At 41.1% G+C, this 23162-nt stretch overlaps 1 protein-coding gene and 1 long non-coding RNA gene across 8 annotated transcripts in view; one reads left to right on the forward strand and one right to left on the reverse strand.

Moving 5' to 3' along the window:
* Nucleotides 1–23162, reverse strand: part of RBFOX2 (RNA binding fox-1 homolog 2) — a 129679-nt gene that overhangs the window by 39288 nt on the left and 67229 nt on the right. For 4 of the 7 annotated variants that reach the window (XM_056523703.1, XM_056523700.1, XM_056523701.1 and 1 more), the window contains exons 8-10: nt 22541–22636; nt 21642–21780; nt 12868–12907 (exon numbers count right to left, since the gene is read on the reverse strand). In XM_056523703.1, the coding sequence (XP_056379678.1) occupies nt 12868–12907; nt 21642–21780; nt 22541–22636 (275 nt within the window). Of the gene's footprint in view, nt 1–11812; nt 11856–12867; nt 12908–21641; nt 21781–22540; nt 22637–23162 lie in introns of all 7 variants that reach the window. The other 3 variants (XM_056523705.1, XM_056523704.1, XR_008844829.1) reach the window with 2 other exon arrangements.
* The window catches only part of LOC130275576 (uncharacterized), a 65366-nt gene that overhangs the window by 5145 nt on the left and 37059 nt on the right, over nt 1–23162 (forward strand). The window contains exon 2 of the long non-coding RNA XR_008844830.1: nt 1587–1642. This is a non-coding gene — a long non-coding RNA (uncharacterized LOC130275576). The remainder of the gene's footprint in view (nt 1–1586; nt 1643–23162) is intronic.

Consider the following 23162-nt stretch of genomic DNA (forward strand, 5'->3'; position numbering starts at 1 on the left):
GAGTAAATTACGTGTAAGGAAATCTGTCAGTGTCACCTGCACTAACCTTTCCATACAGACAGGCAGTGCAGGTAACACTGATGACAACAAAACATACCTGGTCCCGTTCCATGCTGTGGTTCTTCCGCAATCATCTACTGTATCTTCCGTTCCGGGGCAGACTGAGCATGGGCGGAGCTTCGTGATGTCCCCACTGCAGTTCTCTGCTGGGTCTCCTTGCTACCAAACAGCAGTGGTGATGTCAATAAGCTCCGCCCATGCTCCATGTTGGTCCCAGAATGGAAGATACTGCAGAAGATTGCTGAAGAACCGCAGCATGGAACGGGATCAGGTAAGTTCCGTCATCAGTGTCACCTGCACTACCTATCTGTACCGAGAGGTTAGCGCAGGTAAACCTAATGACAGATTTCATTTAATAATTCATTTACATCTCTTTGTACTCACCTCCCTAGTAGCAGGGGCATAAACGACATTATAGGGCAGTACTTAAAAGTCAAAGCTGTGATTCCAGCCCTAAAATGAGTATGTTTTTCCACCACTCTTCCTGAACTTCCTTGCCCCTCCCCCTTTATTCCCATCCTCTCGCCATAGAGTTCTATGGGTAATGTAACTTTATTCCTCAGTAAGGCTAAATGTAAGTCTTCTCTCTGTTCTACAGACTCTGTTTAGTTGCAAGGAGGAAAAGACCTCTCTCTCGCTCTAATAAGACATTCCAGAGTTTCCTATATTCACTTGTGCTAAATTCCTAAATAAAATCTGTTGGATATGACAGCTACTTTTTCATTTAGTTTCTGCTAGTTCATAATAAATCTCCGAAAAGTCTGGTGGAGTGCAGGCCACATCCAAACAGAAAAAAATAAAAAAAATAAAAAGAAGTTGGCTCTGCTCTGAGATTTCCAGTGCTGGAAAGCCAATGTCATATTTTAAGCATACTGCCACCAGGGTGAATGGCTCTTTGTTTAGGATGTTTTGAAGATTTCCAGCAACCTGAATCGTCAAGCAGAACCAAAATAGGATAAAAAAGTTCATTGTACAGAGAGGTACATGCTGAATGGCTACCAATGTGATTCCCCATCCCAAAAATTCAGTTTAGAAGAGTTTCAGTTACTTTAATACATAAATTAGTATTAGAATGTAAACCAAGCATGTGCTAAAATCAGGTTCCCTTTGCCCAATATTACCTTTAGAAAACAGAACAAAAAAAACCTTCATGTGACATATGCAATACGAGGTGGGGTGTTCAGACAAAAAGGACAAAACATTTTTCCCTCCTCTCAGTTAATAGTTCAAATGTTCTGTAAGCACAATACTGAAAGGCCAATAAAGATGAAAGTGATGACTTGATAATAAATGTATTGACATTTTCATCTAATCTTTAGTACGATACTAAATACAAGAACAACAAAAAGGGCAATAAAACAAAAAACAGTCGTCCTAGTACGGCCACATACCTGTAGCCCTGTTACACAAATCTGCCTCGGGGAAAGCTACTTATTTTGAGACAGAACAGTTCATCTAGGTGAGGGGGGTTAGGATGTCAATGTGATGTTAATATTTGGCCTATTTCATGGTTATCTACTTCACAGGTAGTTAGTAACTAAGCCAAACTGGAGAAGGAACTAGAGGGGCAGCAGAAGACCACGTAAGTACAAAAAGAAGAACTAGGGATTCCTTTGATGGCTGTAAGCCCAGAATACTGTGAATTGATTTTGATCTTTCAGATTTTAGCACAATTAAAAAAAATGCTGCATTGTCAATTCGTTGCCACTGAAATATTTAGAATATCTCCAATAATCTTTACAAATTTAGGAGAGCGATAAGGCCTGACATGGCTGACAAGTCATGTCCAAAACCTTGATTAAATTCGTGGCATACATGATGCAAAATCGAGGGTATGCATCAGATTTCTGGTGCAGATTCCAGCAATGGTGAAAAACACTTGTGTAAAGAAACCCACAGAAACACGTCAAGCAGCTTTTAGTCTGTAGCACAATTAAAAGGAAACCTGTCGTGACGTTATACCATATATTAAGCGTGGCAATGTGTTATATAAGGTAAAATCTTCCTCACCATCCCTGGAGATGTTTCTGCCCACAGGGATGGTGAGGATATGATGTTAGAAAGTCTTCTCCACCAGCCCTGTAAGTAGCACCCTGGGAAGGGAGCTATACTCACCTAGTCCAGTCTGCTGCGCTGTAATCATGCACAATCAGTGTGATTGACAGCCCCATGTCATTGCTCTGCTCCATAAGCAGACGGGACAGACTGATGATGCGGGCCATGCCTGGGCTGTCAATCATGCTGAGGGAGTGTGATTACAGCAGCAGGACTAGGTCAGTATAGCTCTCCGCTCAGTGAACTACTTACTGGATCGGCGGGGCACTTTCTAACATTTTCTCACTATACACGCAGAAAAAAAACCATCTGAGAGAAAGAAGATTCTACCTAACAAAGCATTATCACTTGTTCTATATGGTAAATTCTCATTACAGGTTTCCTTTAACAATATAATATTATGGCTAATTTATACAGGGAACAAAGTTTAAAAATGTAGGATAAGACGACAGCAAAATATCTATATGTATATATTCAGTATATGCTTTATAGCGTAAACAAATTTACCCAAAACCAGAAAACTGCCCCTCTAGATAGATAGATATGTTGAGTTTTTTTTTCATACATACATATGAATAGATCTATCATCTCAATATATTATAATATATATATATATATATATATATATATATATATATATACATACACACACACATATATATATACATATACACACATATACACACATATACACACACACACACACACACACACCGTAAAATCTCCCTTAGTGGACACCTCCCAATAGCGGACAGTTTTTTGTTCCCCGGCAGAGTCCCATAGGACTTCAAGGGTTATTCCAGGAATTTTTTTTTATTTCACTATGCTACAGGGGCTGTAAAGTTAGTGTAGTTCATAATATAGTGTCTGTACCTGTGTGTGATGGTTTTCTCACAATTCTTATGTGATTTTCACCCCAATATTGGACCTCTCTCAATAGCAGACACATTCTCCCAACCCCCGGTGAGTGTCCGCTATTGGGATATTTTTCTACTGTATTCGCTTTACTGCTATATTTTCTTACATCTGCTTTTATGTGTGATCTGCTGTCACATCCTCCTCACTTCCATCCAAGGAAATAATACTAGAGATAATTTCCTTATTAGGTTCATCTGTACATCTGCCTTAATGCAGTCACTGAATAAATATTAACTCCACTACATGAGGCAGCAACTTCATGGAAGCAGAGACATCTGAACAGGTTCTGTTTCTGTTCAGATAATGTTAAAGGGGTACTCCGGTGGATTTTTTTTTTTTAATTTATTTATTTTATTTTTTTTTTTAAATCAACTGGTGCCAGAAACAGATTTGTAAATTACTTCTATTAAAAAAACAAAAAAACTTAATCCTTCCAGTACTACTAAGCTGCGGAATACTACATAGGAAATTATTTTCTTTTTGGAACACAGAACTCTCTACTGACATCTCTGTCCATATAAAGAAAGTTCCTTAAAAGGACAGAGATGTCAGCAGTGAGCACTGTGCTTGTGATGTCAGCAGAGAGCACTGTGTTCCAAAAAGAAAATAATTTCCTCTGTAGTATTCAGCAGCTAATAAGTATTGGAAGGATTAAGAATTCTGTTTAACTTTCTGGAGCCAGTTGATTTAAAAAATAAATAATAAATAAAAATAAAAAAAACACATTTCCACCAGAGTACCCCTTTAAAATAGGGAATGATTCTAAGCATTTGAGATACTCAAACCAAACCAGCTGGAACCAATAGTGTTTTTTTTCCCCTTTACACACAATTGTCTGATGAGGACAAAATGAGGAGACCTTCATACTGCGAACATTGGGGAGAACGGCCAGACTGGTGCAAACTAAACAGAGAGCAGATGGTACTGTACATAATAAGCAACAGTGGTAGTTAAATCATTTAGATTGCAATGCACAGTAAGCCAAAAACCTTGAACGGTTTTGACTACTGGATCAGAAATATTTTTGCCTGTTATACAGATCATGTAGACCGTAAGATGGGACAGTAAGAGGGGAAATGTATTTTTGCAGCCTTGTTTTAATATTTAAACAGGCAATGATATCATTGGGGTATGATTCACTGGTGAGCACTCTGTGCGGATAGTCCGTCAGTGAACTTGTGAGGGTCCAACTTTTGGCATAGATGTCATTCATTCATGAGAAACAGCTTGGCTGTATAAACATTCTTTTGCAGGCTATGGGAGTGACAAAATACCAGCAAAATGTAGGTTTCTTTTATTCCTAGGCACTTAAAGGGGTACTCCGGCACTAAGACATCTTAACCCTATCCAAGGGATAGGGGATAAGATGCCTGATCGCGGGGGTCCTGCCGCTGGGGACCCCTGTGATCTTGCACGCAGCACCCGGTTACAATCAGTCCCTGTAGCAAGTTTGCTCCGGGTCTGATTACTGGCGATCACGGGGGCCCGAGCATTGTGACGTCACGGCCCCGCCCCCGTGTGATGTTACGCTCCGCCCCCTCAATGCAAGTCTATGGGAGGGGGCGTGACGTGCTCCGGGGACTGACTAACCGGGGTGCTGCGAGCAAGATCACAGGGGTCCCCAGCGGCGGGACCCCCTCGATCAGGCATCTTATCCCCTTTAGATAGGGGATGAGATGTCTTAGCATCAGAGTACCCCTTTAAGGATTATAGAGGAGGGTAGATGTGATGGACACCTCCGGTGATCTGGGATACACGTTGCTCCTATGTTTTCTTTTTTCAGGCGGAAATTTATATCCACAGGCTATCCTAATTGGCACGGAAGTGTGAAACTAAACGAGTGCCATAGCAGGAGCGACTTTCTGTGTATATACTTTACCTGTTTTTGCCTTTGCTATTTATTCCATAGGTTGCTGGTGGGCATATTATAGTGAAACCAAAATAGTGCTGCATCATAAGCAACTTTGTGTACCTGTACTTTGTACTCCATATCGTATTAAGTATATAAGCCTCCATAACGGCTCCCCACCATCCTGATGACGTTGATCATCACAGATCAACAGAAACGCATTGAAGGCGCGAGTATTGGAGTAAAATTGCCCCTCCGGGTATTTACCTAATGTAAAGCATTTTTGTCCTTTTGAGGACTAGATATTAGTGTGTAAATCCTGAGTTATACTTGCTCAGGTGTCATGATAGCCTTTGGACATACATCACTTTAATGGTGACGGGCTCACGATTTTCATTTTTTGTGGTGTGTTTTTAATAAAACACTAATAAAAGTGACGTTTTAGGAACTATCCTTATTATAATTTTGTTCACTGGAACGATTGTACAAGTGCTGCAGTCTCTTTACTTCTTACATACATTAGGTAGTGGCTGCTCCGTGTGTTGAAGCAATAAATACCAGATAGAGCAATCCAAAATGTGCCTGGTAGGAAGTGTAGAGCTAGGACAAGCACCATGGTCTCTATTAGCTGATCAGCAGGGTGTCAGGAGTCACTAAAATTATTAGCCTAGCCTTTAGATAGGCCATCGCTACAAGCAGTCCTGGAAGCCCCTGTTTAAAAAGGAAACCTGTCAGCACGATAATAGGCATCTTAATAAGGTTTACTACCATGTTGTCATTGTGGGAAGTAAGCTGGCTAAATGCCCAAAAAATACTTTTAATCCAGCTTGGGGGTATGCAAATGACTAAGTAGGCATCGGAGCAGAGAACAAGCCGTAACTAGTCAAAGCTCTGTCTGTACTCATGATCTGCAGGCATGAGTGACGGCCAAAGAGGCTTCAACGTCCCAGCAACCTGTGCCATAGAAGCCTCTTCACCCGTCAATGGCTTTAAATGTCACAGCCTCTCTAATGAAAAAGTAAAAAATACAGGCAATGGCCATATGTCAACCATGTCACAGATCTGAGCCCGTTCTTCTACTCTGCATGTCAACCTGGCATGGCACTATATAGCAAAGCAAAAATCCAGTTAAGTGATAAAGTGGGCATGTTTATTACAAATACTAGTATCTGCCATGCTAAAAACACTATGATGCTGTTCATTGATTCAAGTATAGGAATAATACATTTATTAAGGAATAATAGACAATTCATTTCAGCTCTACATTTTTATGTTCTATTTAAAAAAAAAAATTTATATTCTATTTTATATATATATATATATATATATATATATATATATATATATATATATATATATAAATAATTTTTTTAAAATAATATTATTATTATTATTAATAATAATTAGAGATTAGCGAAGTTACAGTAATTCGATTAGTCATGAACTTCTCGGCTCGGCAGTTGCTGACTTTAGCCTGCATAAATTAGTTCAGCTTTCCGGTGCTCCGGTGGGCTGGAGATTTTCCTAGGACTGTATCCACCTTTTCCAGCACCAGAGCACCTGAAAACTGAACTCATTTATGCAGGATAAAGTCAGCAACTGCCAAGCCGAGAAGTTCATAACGAAACAAATTTACTGTAAGTTCGCTCATCTCTAAATTATTATTATAATATCACACCAAGTATGAGGCATCCTAAATACTACTATGCTGCACTTCCGCACTGCAGCTCTGGCGTGTGAAGTCAGATCCAGGGGACCCGCTCACATGGCCGCCCCGAATTGGCACTTCCACCGATCGGCCCCTCTGCCTCGAGTCATCTCCAGCTTACCTAATAGAGCCGCAATAGAGATTCACGCAGAGGAACAGGAAGACCCTCAGCTACTTCTGCCCACCCGCCACCTACCTCACCACCTAAAGCCAACCCTCCCCACCATCTTTGCTGGTTAATAAATCAGGGGGAGAGCAAAAAAGGACTGTCATACTCTGCAAGCAAAATTAGCTAATCTTTATAAAAATTTGAAAAAAATATTAAAATTAAAAAAGGAGGATATAAAAGACATCCAGAGACTTAAAAATACCCATTTACAACTCAAATCAAACTGTGGGAAGTTTATGGGATTTGAAAATGCCAAGCTAGAATAATGGTGAGGCCACACAAGTGGGAGCTGGATGCAGCAGATATGCGTTGGCCAATGGCCTTATGGTTTTGCAAGTGAAATCTGTGCCACAGCTACTTGTGCCACAATCTGGCAGCAGGATGCTCATAGGGCCCCCTAAGCGAGACCAAGAAGGATTCTAGACACCATTCCTGCACAAAAAAAGCCATGAAATGTCCACAATAAATGTCCACAAAGAAAATCACAAGACCTTGAAACACAGCACCAGCTTAACATATTATGGCTTGTTGTAAGGCTGTAGAAGAAGCCGTAATAGTCAAAACCTGGTCAAAATAGTGAAGTTGGTGCTGTGTTTCAAGGCCTTGTGATTTTTTTATGATGTGCTCTTATCTATCCTTGTGGGTAGATGGCAAAAAACACTTATTTGGAATGGGCTGCACAATGCTTTTTGCTTTACATTGTAGATGATTCCATGCACTGGAGGATTGTGTTGGGATTCCACATGGACGGTGTTGGCACTAGTGAGGTTAAGAGTGAACATTCACGATGACATAGGAGTGCGGCTCAGCACAAGCAGTGTGTGAAGGGACGTGGAGTTATAAGCGCAAGTAGCCTTATTGCCGTTTGTGACATATATAACTGATTGGTACGCATGGCTATAGCTCCAGGGATGACTAATGTAATGGTTTCTAAGGCTGCATTCACACCACGTTTTAGCAATACAGTTCCTGTATCAGGTTTTTGATGAAAAACGGATTCCTCAAAACTGGACTGAACTGTATCAAAGCGTGTGTACAAATTATAACCCGTATATGGTCTGAACTTTTCACTCCATTATGAATAAAGTTTCACTTGTTTGACTGAAATTCCAAGAAAAAAAAAAACTTTGTAAAGTCAAAAACCGTATGGTGCAAACCGGATAGAACTGTACACACATACGGTTCTGTATGATTTCCAGTGACTCCCATGTTAAAAATAAAAAAAAACACACAGTTTAATGCGGTTTTTTCACCTGGACCAAAAACTGGTAGGCTACAATTTTGGGTACAGGAAAATAAAAAAAAAACGTATAAGATGCAAAATGGATGCAACTGGCTGCATCGTTTGGCATACAGTTTTCAATGGAGAGTCAATGCATACGGTTTCGTACGGTTTTTCACATTAAACGTATACGGGAACTGTATTGCAAAAATGTGGCGTGAAAGCAGCCTAATTTAGTCCTGTCTAATATAGACAGCTTTGTGATACTTGTATATGTTTTTATGTATTGGAACAGAATTTCTATATCTTGTGCTCAGATGGGGCACCAGAAATCTAACTGGTGTACTTTAAGAAGTACCTATAAGTAATATTTACTAAGTGCTAGATGCTTGGATATTTTTTGGTTCTCTCTATTAGGGAACAGCTACGATCACTGACTACACAGCACAGATTAATTTTTTTCAGACTAATTTTATACTCAGCTGGCTATTTATATATGGTATAAGAAAAGATTAAAGTCATTCTGAAACTTTGAGCCAATCTGATTCATTCCCCCAAAAAGCTAGGTTTTTGAAGAATACAAAAGACCTATGTGATTAAAGCCTTGTAAACACGGGCAATGTGGATCCACAATTTTAACCATAACATCAATAGGTCATTCATATTGCATCATGAGTCTGCAATACTGGAACGCGCTCTTTTAGGGGGGGGGGGGGGGGGGGGGACATTTCATAGACTTTTCAGTTTTTCTAAAATAAGTGCATTTTGTATTTATCTTTGTGAATATGTATCCAAACAAGTCCTATAGTGGACCCATTAAAAAATAAATAAATAAATAAATAAAAACACTCCATAAAATCCTAAGGGGCAGTTAGTTCTGGTTAGTTATTGTTAGGAAGAAAACAAATGTATCCTTAAATTACATAATTACTTAATTCAGTTTTGGTATTTGGTTTTGTTTTTTATGACTGCAGGCAGAATTGCCTACAATGAACACAAACTTCTTTATACATAAATCTGGCCCACACTGCCACAAACCAATGCGGTCTGGTTTTGTCCAGTGTATCCAATCACAGCTCAGCATTCATTTTACCGGAACTCAGTAATTTATAAAAGCCCGAGCTGTGATTGGTTTATATGGGCAAAACTAGACAGTGTTTCAGGCAGATTGATAAATCTGGCCATTGTATTGTATTACTTGCAAAGTCAGTCCAGTATGGTAACCTGGGTATTCTGGGATGTGTGGTAAATACTGCAAATTGTAATCCTGCTATTTGTACTTCACCGATAAAAATGTAAATTTCTAGAAGTGAATTTTTATAGGTTTATTTTTTTTTTAATTTATAAAAAAAGAAAAGTTATTGTTTAATTTGAATGGGTTTTGATCGATAGAATGAGCCAGGAGAATTGCACTCTTGGCTCTGTCAATTGACAGACTGTTGCATATTGTAAGATTATGGGATTGTCTTGTCATAGACCCAGCGGGGAGAGAAACTTGCATGGCACACTTCTCTACCCACTTGTCAAAAGTAAGGTTTTTTTTTTTTTTTTAAGTTACCAGTACACTTTAAACATCTTATGTGTTAAGAGGGATTTGTAATACAATGTTTGTTTAAAATTCTCCAAGTCCACATGAAAATGCCACCTTATGTATCAGCATCGAGAGCTGGAAGAGCAAAGTAGATTGATATATATTTTCTGTGGGAGAAAATTCACCATATATTGATTTTCCTGATCTTTTCATGCTTAGGAGTTCAGTGGGCATTGGATTTCAATCGATAAAAATTATACTGAATCTTGTCCTTCAAAAATATACCGTATTTTCCAGTGCATAAGATGACTTTTTAACCCAGTAACATTTTCTCAAAAGTCAGTGGTCATCTTATACGCCGGGTGCTGCAGTCGGCCTGGATTCCCGGGGTACGAATTATCCATACCCCGGGCGTCCCAGCCAAGATTAACTTCCCCAGTCACATTCGGGACATCCCTGTGTCCCGAAAGATCTTTCCGGGACACAAGGATGTCCCGGTTACCTTTCTGCGGCCCCTCGTTAACTTTGATAATGCAGGGGCCGCCGGGAGGTAGCGCACGCAGGGACGTCACTGACGTCCCTTGCATGCGCCCAAAGCAACAGCAGAGCAGAGGGGAGCGGAACAGCGAGGACACGCAGGCATAGTAAGTTACCAGAACGTCATCTTCAGTGCTCTGACCACTGCTCCTCCGGTATCGGGACGTACTGCTATGGCCTATAGGCCATAGCAGTAGATCGTGACCCCAGACCGGAGGAGTGGTGGTTGGAGCACTGAAGTGGGGCAGTACACAGACGTATAGTCTAGCCATACACGTATATGGCTGAAGGCTGTATGTCTGTGGGGGGGGGGGGGGGGGGGGGAACTACAACCTTATGTGGGGGAACTACAACCTAATGTGGGAGGGGGGGGGGGGGACTACGCTGCCAACCTAATGTGGTGGTAGTTGGGGGGGGGGGGGGGGGGGACTATGCTGCCAACCTAATGTGGGGGAACTATGCTGCCAACCTAATGTGGGGGGGGCACTATGCTGCCAACCTAATGTGGGTGGGGGTGAACTATGCTGCCAATCTAATGTGGGGGGGGGAAACTATGCTGCCAACCTAATGTGGGGGGGGGGGGGAACTATGCTGCCAATCTAATGTGGCGGGGGGGGGAACTATGCTGCCAACCTAATGACCTAATGTGGGAGGGGGGAACTATGCTGCCAACCTAGTGTGGGGAAACAATTGTAAGGGACCGTATCATGGTAGAGGGGTAGTCTTATACAGCGAGTATATCCCGAACTATATTTTAACTGTAAGAGTTGGGGGTCGTCTTATACACCAGAAAATATATATACCAATTGTCTCAGCTCTTACTGTTCTATAACATGATACAGATAGATAGCATTTTCATGCCAACAAGTTGTTAGCTGTAAACCTTGTGAAATCTATAGACTATTGTTTGTATCCAGGCTAATGGAAAGGTGTTAGATAGGTGCTGCAGGTCTGGCAGAATTAACAGAACTATTTAATTATATTTACAAAACACTGTATTGCAAAGCTCTATTCTATGTCCAGAATTACATTTTGAGCGTTCAAAAATAAAAAAAAAAAAGATAGAGGCAGGGGAAATGGTGCTGGAAGCACTGGGTCTGACTATAATGTGGCAGGCTATAAAGAGCAGAATGCAATGTGTTTCTGCAATCAGAACTTGCATCACAGCCCTTTGTAACTACAAAACATTTGCGATTTTGTATGATACAAAAAAAATAAAAATAAAAACATCAACCCAAGCTTTAATCTGATATCTTGAAGTTAATATGTCATACAACAAAACCACCATAATGGAGAGGGGAACCCATGCATTTAAGTGTGCATGCATCTACCTAATGCTGAAGTTAACAAGATCCGGAAGGCCAAGAAACATGACAGAAGTGCCCAAAGACTGGTCAGGTATTAAAAGGTAAAACCCTTGCACCGTGTCATTACTCCAGTGTTGCTTGTACAAGCCTGAATTACAATGTGTCAGCAATAGATTATGACCCCATAACATTTTATAGCAGGACCATTCGCAAATACCATAGAGGGCCATCTTAGGAACCATGATCAATTTGGTCAAAAATCCTCCTTGATTTTCACTGCTAGTAATTTTCTTTAAAAAGCGTACCTTAGTTCTGCTTATGCTTTCAAAGGCTCTGTTCCCTTCTCCAACAAGGCATTAATTATGGGTTAGTAATTTAAATCTCAGCTCACAGCAATCTGCACTCTGATTGGTTGGCAAAAAGGGGGGGAGGGAGGCCATGTGGGAGGGCGCCTACCTGAGGTAGTTTAGGGTTTAAGATTGGTTCCTGTAAGACTAGTCTATAAACAGAACAAAAACAATATTGAAACCCTGACAGAAACAAAAGAGCTGAAATATAACACGTTAAAAAAATAAAAAATAAAAAATAAAACACGAACATAAGACTCCTGTGGAAAGAAAACAAGGGATTAGACTGAAAAGAAAACCCTGCCCTCTTCCCATTCACTCAATGGCCCACACCTTCCCAGCACTGGAAAGGAGCAAGCCAGCCTGTAGCACACACTAGATAATAGAAGCATGTTAATATTGCCTGTAAACTTGTGTAACCCCTTTCTACCCACCAAGAGGACACGTCTAAATACAGAGGGATCGGAAAGGCTAGGAATGGAGGCAAAGATGGAGAGAAGACCAAAAGTATGGAAAAGGAGGATAGCAGTACACAAAAGCAAGGAAAATAGAAAGTGTATGAAAGCACAAAAAGGGAAAAAACGTTACTATTGTAGGATAGGAAAAGATTTCGATTTTTTTTCCCCCAGTCCTGAGCTAAAATTTCTGAATTGACCCAAGTAGGACGAATTAGGAAACCAGTACTTTGAAGATTGCAATTCCTATTATGTTGGAGCCCGAGCATCTGACGGTAGCGGGGAGGCGACCAACACCATTGCATGCATTCTTAAGACCCCTCAAAACAAACTAAAAATGTATTCACTGCCACCACGACACCAACTTTTTCTCAAAGTCTACCATTCCAACGGCCAGAGCAGTGTTTAAAAGACAGCATGCCTGCATTCCCAGACGACACTCCACTGATGTTACAAACAAAGGGAAAGAAAAACCGTGATTAAATGAGACAATGAAGGACTATACTAAAAATGTTTAAAAAGGCACAATAATGAAAAATAAGAATGGAAATAAGGATGGTGATATGGATGGGAATTAAGGCTGGCTTGCATGGGCAAAGAGGAAAGGGGAAGTGGGAAGCAGGGTGGAATTATAATTGATTGATATTAAAATATCTTAGGGTTTTTAAAAATGTATTTGGTATTTTTAATTTTTTCATTGCATACTTACATATAATTCAGTGCCATAAAATCCATCCTGATATAGCACACTATAGAATCACACCAGGAAAGGGGGTGGGATAAAATGATAAAAAAACAAAAACAAAAAAAACAAAACACATTCCGGTTATTAACAGCAGCTGCATGCACCATGCCATATAAATCATAAGCAGGCAAGAGATGTATGAATAACCCTTTCATTCCCCACCCTGACCACAATCAACAGCATCTGAGGTGAACCGTACCCCCGCAAGAACTTACAACTTAGGGCACAATAAGGGTTTACTGTAGAAAGGAAGTAATGAAAGTTGACTTGTTTGCATAATTTTACACAAAATAAAATATTCACAGATAAATTCCACGGTAAATATAGTTAAGCACCCAAAACTGTCTTTCATACTAGAATACATAAAATTCTTTAGTCATGGTAAATTATAATATTCATACACATTCTGGATACAAACTTCTTCACAAATCCATTGCTTAGGGCCCCAACCATGTCCCCAAGGTCCACCAACATTCCATTTTTTTCAGTTATTTCATTGGAATAGAATAGGGAAAAATGCAAATCTTGGACTGTATGTGGCCTAGAAAGTTAGGGACCCCTGTTTTAGGGTACAGTTTCATGTTGCAGTTATGGCATGCTAAAAAAAAAAAAAAGTTAGTGGCCTTTAGCCAGTGTAGTCTTGTGTCGTATGTGGTAACTGCAGCAAGGGACCCAATGGTAATGCTTAATGGTAAAAGTCAATATGTTTTAGCTTATTTCCAGTTGCAATTTAAAGCCCCACAGTTTTCAAAATTTTACTAATATGTAGAGAAAAAAAAATGTCTTTGCCCATTTCTTTAGGCCAAAATATATAAGACCAGTGCATTTTTGTGCAATTTCTTAAAGATTTATGTCACCCGAACTGACCCGCACAAAAAATATAAAAATAAAAAAATAGAAAAAAAAAATTACTTTCTGCATCTGTAAAGACAATGAGAAGTTGGCCTTCGGCTGCCTTTGCACAGTATTTTTGTTGCATGTTTATGACTAGAGATGAGCGAACTTACAGTAAATTCGATTAGTCATGAACTTCTCGGCTCGGCAGTTGATGACTTTTCATGCATAAATTAGTTCAGTTTACAGGTTCTCCGGTGGGCTCGAAAAGGTGGATACAGTCCTAGGAAAGAGTCTCCTAGGACTGTATCCACCTTTTATGCAGGATAAGTCATCAACTGCCGAGCCGAGAAGTTCGTGACGAATCGAATTTACTGTAAGTTCGCTCATCTCTATTTATGACTGATGTACAAACATTTTTCATGACTAATATGTGTAAAAGCATTTTTTTTAAATGCCATAACCCAAAATGATTGTTAAATGATCATGGCCTTGAAGATAATGTGTCAAAGAATGAAAAAAAATTTAATAAATAAATAATATATATAATTCCCATTTTTATCAGATACTAACAAATGGAATATTCAACTTGATTATAAATGTTTTCATTGACTGATTTAGCAACCAGTTCAAATATGAGTTATTATGCTATTTGCTCTTAAACTGAGCCAAACACTGATAAAATCTGTTTGTGCACATTGATCATTAACCTCTTTACTTTTTATTGTCTGTCAATCATCATAAAACTATCTGCCAACGAATGCACTTTTTATTGCTCATTTCTTGTAGACTTAAATGGGCACTGTCATTAAACATTATTTATAATATTTGATTCCTTATGCCAAATAAATAACTTTTGTAATTGGCTTTCAAAAAAATATATAACTTGTTCGTTTTTCGGCTGTATACTTCTGGCCACTAGGGGTCTGCCTTCAAGGCCAGAACAGAGTCTGGTCAAAGTCTCAGATTTTGGTCTCTTGCTTGTAATGGCAGGAGACCAAACTCAGGAAGTGCTTCTCTGCACCGAGCTTGATTGACAGCTGCAGAGCCTCACTGTAAGCAGCACAGACTCAGTGAGGCTCTGTTCAGCTTTTAAAGAAGCACAGACAAGGCTGCTGCACAGAGCTTAAATGGGCAGTGTCAGATACAAAAACTTTTGATATATTGTAAAGCATGTATAACCATTAGGTTTTGCAATTGCTTTCATTAGAAAATTTTCAGTATTTCATACTGAAAAAGCCAGTCAAACAACTGACGCGTGTGTGCATGCATCATCACCTATGTCATGGACAGACTTCCTTGATTGACAGTTGTGAGTGCAGGGCTCAGGGCTGGAGGAAAAATCCTCCCACTGTCAGCTTGTGTCCCGCTTCTGTGAGTGATGGCAAGTTGGGAGTTGTAGTTTTGCTAATGCTTGGGGAGATGTGAGCAGACAGTATACTGAGGGAGGGGGCGGAGACCTGCACAATGAGGCCACGCCCCCTCCCTTTGAGAGGAATTCAGACTAGTGAGCTAAATTAAAAAAAGTGTAATAAAAAAATAAATAAAAGGTGCTAGACACAGATGTACATGGTCAGGATTAGGTACTGAGTGATATATTAAAAAAAATGTTTTTTGTTGGATCTGACGGGTACGCTTTAAGGCCTTTTATTCATCACAGTGCTGCAACGATGTGAGGGCAGAATTGGTCCCCCAGCAGGCTTCAGGTTATGTAAGGCTCTGTTCACATTTATGTCAGAATATACTGCAAATTGCGCCAGATTTCCTGGAAAGAATAGTGAAGCATGCATCCCTACCTCCATCCTAATGAGTCACCATTACACACTAAATCAACAGGGCCATCAGATGTTTTTTGGAATCCACTGTACAATGACACAGATGTAGACAGAACCTAAAAGAACCTGCTCAGCCAATCACTGGTCCAGTCACTTCTGGCAGGAAGGACATCACCAGGAAGTAGAAATGACCAGCAGGGACCAGAATCATCAACGCAGCAGCTATGGTGTTTAGCATAAATTTTTTTTTAGATTTTTTTATAATACCTAACCAACCCCTTTAATGACAGATTAAACTCTCAAAAAGGAAAAAACCAAAGAGTGTCCAAAAACACATGCCTACTTGCAGTTTAAGTGTTTGAAAACCACGCCAACATGATAACGTCTGCATGGTTTATGCAGGTATAAAGCTTTGTTTTCACTTGGGAGTTTTTTTTTTGAAAGCTAAAGAAGCCAAAGAAGTGTCTCCTACATGAAAGTACCACCATGGTTTTAAAACACAACTTTTGACTTTAACCAAAGTATATTTTGCTTTTCACTTCACCATTTTGAAAGATATATATACGTTTCAAAGAAGAAGAAAAAAAACAGTCAATATACCTCTTTAGTTAGAAGACTTTGTATACTCCACAAGGTTTTTAAACTTTCCCAATTCATATTTCATATTGCCTCTTAACGGAAGCGTATGGGGGGCTCCTTCTAGGTTTAATAGCATTTTATTAAAAGGATAATATTTTCCCCATACCTATGGACACCACTGACCAGTTAGATAAGGTTGGACCACAATAAATTTCCTGCTTTTGTGCTCTAGATAGCTTTTGGATTACACTATAATCTTGGAGTATCAGAACAGATTTTAAGAATCTGGTCACAAGCAACACTATCTCATGTATATTATATGAATGGGGGCATTTAGGAAGTCTTAGGCTGCGTTCACACATCCAGGTTTTTACTTGCAATTATTGAATATAAAGACAGATGGATTGAAAAGAGATGTGTCAGTCTTTCCTTTATACTTCCATAGTCTTCCATTTATGATATGTTCAAGGCTATGATTTTAATAACTGAAATTAAAAATCGGAATGTGAACACTGTCTAAAACTGATAAAAATTACTTCAGGGGAAATTATTACTTAACAGCCAAAATTAAGACCGTCTATGCTACGTTTGGATATGCTTTGTCTCCCATAGTAAAAGCCATTTTGAACAAGTACCCTCTTCCATATCATCAATATGCACTAATAGGGCATGCATTGTACTAATGGACTACTGGTAATTTGAAATCCTGTAACTCTGCCCCTCTGACCACCCACTCTCTGGTACAGAATGATCTAAGTTGAGGAGTGGATCAGTGTCCTGGTATTAGAGGATCTCTGAGGTGTGTATGGAGGAAAATAAGTCTGGACCTCAGGGGCGGGGCAGGTTGTAAGAGTGGGTGGTTACTTTTATTACACCAATGTTTTTACATTATTGTAGAAGAGAAAATACAATAACACCTGTGCATAGAAATTGAATTAAAGGGGTTCTCCACTGCCTTAACCTACTTTTGGCATTCTGTTAGTTCTGTGGCTATATATTATTATGGCTTTTTCTTCATGTTGCTAACTGTTCTGTATGTGGTGTTTTACTTACCTTTTTTCCAGACCCGGAAGCTGGTTTCTTCATTTGCTTCCTGCCTTGCCTCGACCACTTTGTTTCTTTTTTTCCGCCGCCATCTTGCCATCGGGACGTCACCGTGGAGGGTGGTGTGTTGGAGGCCGGCCTGCCCCTCGCTCCGTACGTGCCCGCCTCCCGCGCGACGGAATCCTCGGTCGTCATCAGCGCGCACCCTCCTTACTTTCAGCTTCTTTTAAGCTGAATGCGGATTGGGCTGCTTTCGGCGAATCGGATGCCGTGATGGGCGCATGCGCAGTTGGTCCTCGCTCCGGAGGATCATCTGCGCATGTGCCATAGTGATGTCAGCATCGGGCCTGACGCACTGGGGGTTTGTTCACCCTAACGTGGCCAGAGCCGAGTTCCGGAGCGCTGGACAGCTCCTGAAGGTTTGCTATGGCAGTGTTTCCCAACCAGGGTGCCTCCAGCTGTTGCAGCCCGAAGGCTGTCTGGGCTTGCTGGGAGTTGTAGTTTTGCAACAGCTGGAGGCACCCTAGTTGGGAAACACTGCCATAGCAAACCTTCAGGAGCTGTCCAGCGCTCCAGGACTCACCTCTGGCCAGGTTAGGGTTAACAATCCTCCAGCGCGTCAGGCCCGATGCTGACATCACTATGGCACATGTGCAGATGACCCTCCGGAGCGAGGACCAACTGCGCATGCGCCCATCACGGCATCCAATTCGCCGAAAGCAGCCCAATCCGCATTCAGCTTAGAAGAAGCTGAAAGTTAGGAGGGTGCGCGCTGATGACGACCGAGGATTCCGTCGCGCGGGAGGCGGGCACGTACGGAGCGAGGGGCAGGCCGGCCTCCAACACACCACCCTCCACGGTGACGTCCCGATGGCAAGATGGCGGGGGAAGAAAAGAAAAAGTGGTCGAGGCAAGGCAGGAAGCAAATGAAGAAACCAGCTTCCAGGTCTGGAAAAAAAGGTAAGTAAAACACCACATACAGAACCGTTAGCAACATGAAAAAAAGCCATAACAACATATAGCCACAGAACTAACTAACTGCCAAAAGTAGATTAAGGCAGTGGAGAACCCCTTTAAAATAATATATATATATATATATATATATATATATATATATATTTTTTTTTTTTTTTTAACACAGCTACACTATTAATTGCTTTGAGGGGGGAATCCTTCCCCCCACCAATACGTTCAAGTAACAATCCCCTTTACCAAAAGGTATTATACTAAATATAGCATCTCTCACAAAAAGAGTACAGCCGCACATTTTTGTAAATCTTCTAACTTTTTACATGACAACACTGTAGAAATGACACTCTTACACAGGCGGTACATTCACTACTTTACATTTTAGCACAGTGTTTAATGTTGTATCCACTCAACTCACACAGCCATTAAAGTGTAAATCATGGCAACGAAAGTGAGTACACCCCTAAGTGGAAAGTCCGAATTGGGCCCAAGGGGGGGGGGGGGGGGGATTAAGCAAAACCTGTGAAGAGGAGAGTGGTGATTTTGCCCATAGCAACCAATCAGATCACTATTTTTTTAGAGACCTGTGAAAAATGGAAGAACTCTAATTGGTTGCCATGGGCAACTGCCCGATTGATGCCCCACAGATACTCAATAGGGTTTGGGTCTGGAGATATGCCTGTCCAGTATTTCAAATTAACCATTAACTCCCCCCAAACACCTCCAAGACTACCACTGCCTTGCTAAAAAAGCCATGTTTGAATATTTCCCTGCAGACCAGTCTATGAAGGGAGGGGATCAAGCTCTGCTTCATGAATGCCAACATGTACTGTGACATACTGGTTTCCTAAAACCGTAACTCCACTGCCAGCAGCACTCATGCAACCCCAGACCATAACACTTCCTCCACCATGCTTCACTGTAGGCAAGACCCACTTCTCTTTCTACTCCTCACCTGGTTGTTGCCACACAGGCTTGATACCATCTGTACCAAATAAGTTAATCTTGGTCTCATCGGACCACAGGACATGGTTCAGCAAACTGTTGGGGAGATTTATCAAAACCTGTCTAGAGAAAGAGGTGCAGGTGCCCATAGCAACCAATCAGATCGCTTCTTTCATTTTTAATAAGGCCTCTGCAAAATGAAAGAAGCGATCCGATTGGTTGCTATGGGCAACTTTTACTCTACACAGGTTTTGATAAATCTCCCACCGTGTGCTTTTTTTGCTTCATCTTTAGAAGAATCTTACTTATTGGACAACAGACATGCACACAAATTGGATGCAGTGTGCGGCTTTTGGTCTGAGCATAGACAGACTGACACCCCCACCCCTTCTACCTCTGCAGCAATGCTGACAGCACTTCTAAATTAATTTCCTAAAGACAACCTCTGGATATGATGCTGAGCACATGCACTCTGAGTGAAACCGCTATATGGTCTTGCCCACCATGCTGCAGCTCAGTTTCAGATTGCCTAGGCCATCTTTAGGTAGAGCAGTGTTTCCCAAACGCGGTCCTCAAGCACCCCCAACAGGTCATGTTTTCTGGATTTCCTTAGTCTTTCGCAGGTGATATAACTGTGGTGATGCCTGATTCACTGACCATAATTATATCACCTGTGAAAGACTAAGGAAATCCAGAAAACATGACCTGTTTGGGGTGCTTGAGGACCGCGTTTGGGAAACACTGGTGTAGAGCAACAATTTTTTTCAGATCCTTAGAATTCTTTGCCATGAAATGCCATGTTAAACTTCCAGTGACCAGTATTAGGGTGCATTCACACCACGTTTTGTACATATAAGTGCCGGATCGGGCGGGGGGGGGGGTTTTCAAGTGGCAAACCGGGCGCACCCGTACCCCGGCCGGATCAGCCCGTAACTCCATTTACTTTAATGAGCTGACCGGAGTCAACCGGTGACTGCGGTCGGCTCAGTTTTGACCCGTATGCGGTTTCCTGACCAGACCTAAAACCATAGTCAAACGGTGACTCCGGTCAGCTCATTAAAGTAAATGGAGTTACGGGCTGATCCGGCCGGGGTATGGGAGTGCCCGGTTTGCCCCTTCCCCCGCCAGATCCGGCACTTGTATGTACAAAACGTGGTGTGAATGCACCCTTAGAGAGTGAGAGAGCAAAAACACCGGATTTAAGACACTTTCTTCCCATTCACACCTGAGACCTTGTAACACAAAAGAGTCACATGACACTAGGGAGGAAAAATGGCATCTAGGGGTATCCTCAGTTTTGTTGCCAAGGATTAGACATTAATGGCTGTGTGTTGAGTTATTTTAAGGGGACACAACATTAAACACTGTTCTACAGGCTGTGCACCCACTACTTTACATTGTAGCAGAGGGGCATTTCTTCAGTGTTTTCACATGAAGAAAAAAAATGTGAGATACTGTACATAATATTGACTTCTGTGCACGGTACATTTGAAGTTACCAGAACAACCGTTCACAACAAAATTAGTAAAAAAAACAGATGGGTGCCTTATTTTGAATAATAATGTAGCATTTATATTGTGTAAAATCATGCAAAAAAGTTTACCAATTTCTAAAAAGAAAATGTGTCCAAGTTCATTTTTTCATTTTTGTTTTCTTTTAGAAAGATGCTGTGAATGCAAGGTCTATGTCTATGGTTATTCATACATCATTCATCTTTGCTCACCCAGTTATTATGTATGAGGCCACATTTCATGCGTGTCAGCTATGACTGGTCACACAAACACAGAGGTGCAGTTATTGACAAGCTTTATAAACAGCCTCCTCCCCGCTCCCACAACCCAGCCCTGTCCTTCCCTTTATTTACTACATCTAGAAATACTTTATATTTAGGTTCATTCATCCAATAGAGACACAGATGACCTACATCTGATCTATAAATGCTCTGTCAGCAAACTCTTTTCTTGCCATCTGAACCAGCCTTAGACACACTAAATAAGGTGTGAATAAGTCTCATTATACATTCCTCTTTAGCATTACATATCCGATAATCACACCGTGCATAACAATAAGGCTATGCTCATACCATGTTTGGTGCATGCAGCACCTGGACAGCTCATGGCTTATACTCTTAATATCGAAGGGACTCCATTGCTCAGTGAGGACCTAGCGAGTGTCCATGTGGCCTCCGCCAGCGTCGTGTGGCCAATATACCCTTCAAACAGTGTATAGCCTTATAGTAGAAAAGTAAAGTAGACTGTGCTTTCCTATACTGTGGGTAGTTTAAATAAAAATTTAAAAAAATGCCCCATATATTCCTACAGTGTCAGAGGTATAAGTCTGAAAATAAATAGACTTCCCTATGGAACAAACACGGTATGAACATAGCCTAAAATTTTTAAAGTAAGGCTGTTGCACTTTGTATAACTTACTTATTGAAAGCCCATTTCTTTATATAATTTAATTGCCCACAATAAGATACTGGTAGTATTACTAGGTGTCTGGCATCTACTTCTATTCCTGCTCAGGCGACAGTTAACCTTATTGGTCCTTTCTTCCTCTCTTCTCCCTCTGATATTTAAGCCTTCCACTTACCCAGGGTAGGTTGGGATGGCAGTAGGTGGTACCGCTCGCACAGCCCCATACACAGTCCTCCCACGTCCCCTTAAGTGTGCCCCTCTAAAGGCAGCTGCTGTGGTGGCTGCTGCAGCTGTGGGGTAGGGAAAACCAGGAACTGTAGAAAGAAAAAAGTTGAGGTGACAGGGAAGAAAGTACAGAAAAATTTACATATTTAAGAAAAAGTAAAAATCTGCATATCCGTGAAAGCAATGCCATCCACTTTAAATAGGGGAATACAAGCCATTTTAGGTAATTTTTTTAAGACATTTAACTTTAAAAGGGGTATTTCAGTTATGCAAAAATGTAAAAGTGGGTGGACTGCCAACGATCTTCTGAAGGGAACCAGTCTCTCTTCACAGAGCTCCAGCACCCACCTTCCACACCATATCCTCAGCAGTGACTGCCCGCTCAGTCAACCATCGAGTGGGCACTCACTGTCGAGATCAGTTAGTCTTGAAAGGTTGTGGTCCGAGCACTCAGCGGGGAAACACAGGCCCAGCTTTGGAGTTTGCAGGGGCTCCAGAGATCAGAAACGTATCCCCTATCCTGTGGAACATCCCTTCTGTTGAGTGTCTGTTCTGTGATAAGGGGGTGGCACTTAAATAAGGCTCATCTGTTGCAAATTTAAAAAATTTATTTCACATTCTATTTAAAATTCCTAAAATGTAAAAGCTGCAGTAGTGACAAATCCCCTCATAACTACTCCAGCCAATCACTGGGTACAGCACTCATGCCATACACCATAAGGGCCAGTAATGTATGCCCATGTGACCACTGCAGCCAAAGCAGGTCATTGCCGCAACCAAGTAAACCAGAACCGGTGAAACAATACTGTGGCCAGAGGGGTTCTAGGTCCAGTTGTACTTTACACTTACTGATCAATGGAATGTACGTGTTAACCCCTCGAGGTCCAGGGAGTTGAACACCAGCTTCAGTTGCCAAAGAGACATCAGCTTGAAGTCCAGGTGCAGCTTTTAAGAAAAGCAAACATTTTTAATTCTATTATAAAAAAGTATTTGACAACATTTTAACTTTATAGCACAATGAATCAACACATCTGGACTCTGCCCAAGGGTATAATCACACATGGGAGAAATTACTGCAATAAATCTGTGACTGAAAATCAGTTCCAGTTATCAGGCTACTTTGGAGGCTAGTACATGGTCCTATCTGAAATCTACCACAAAAATGTCTGCAAAAACTTGCCTATGAAGAAGGGAAAAACAAAAAAATTGCTGAATGGCCATCTCCAGCTTGTTTTGTGGCTGGCAGAGATGGGGGGGGGGGGGGGGCGGCGCCAATAACAGTCTGTGGTGTTATGCAATTTGAGATTCCCCCATTAACATTAATGGGGGAAATGGCGAGCTACGCCGTTTACATAGCTTCCAGTTACGGTTTCCAGTATGTGGTTGCAGTACGGTTTTAAAACGGGAGTCAAAACCGTGGTTGACCACGTTTTTGTCTCCGGTTTAAAAACCGTACTGCAACCGCATACTT

Source organism: Hyla sarda, chromosome 6 (genome assembly GCF_029499605.1).
Source record: "Hyla sarda isolate aHylSar1 chromosome 6, aHylSar1.hap1, whole genome shotgun sequence".
NCBI lineage: Eukaryota > Metazoa > Chordata > Amphibia > Anura > Hylidae > Hyla > Hyla sarda.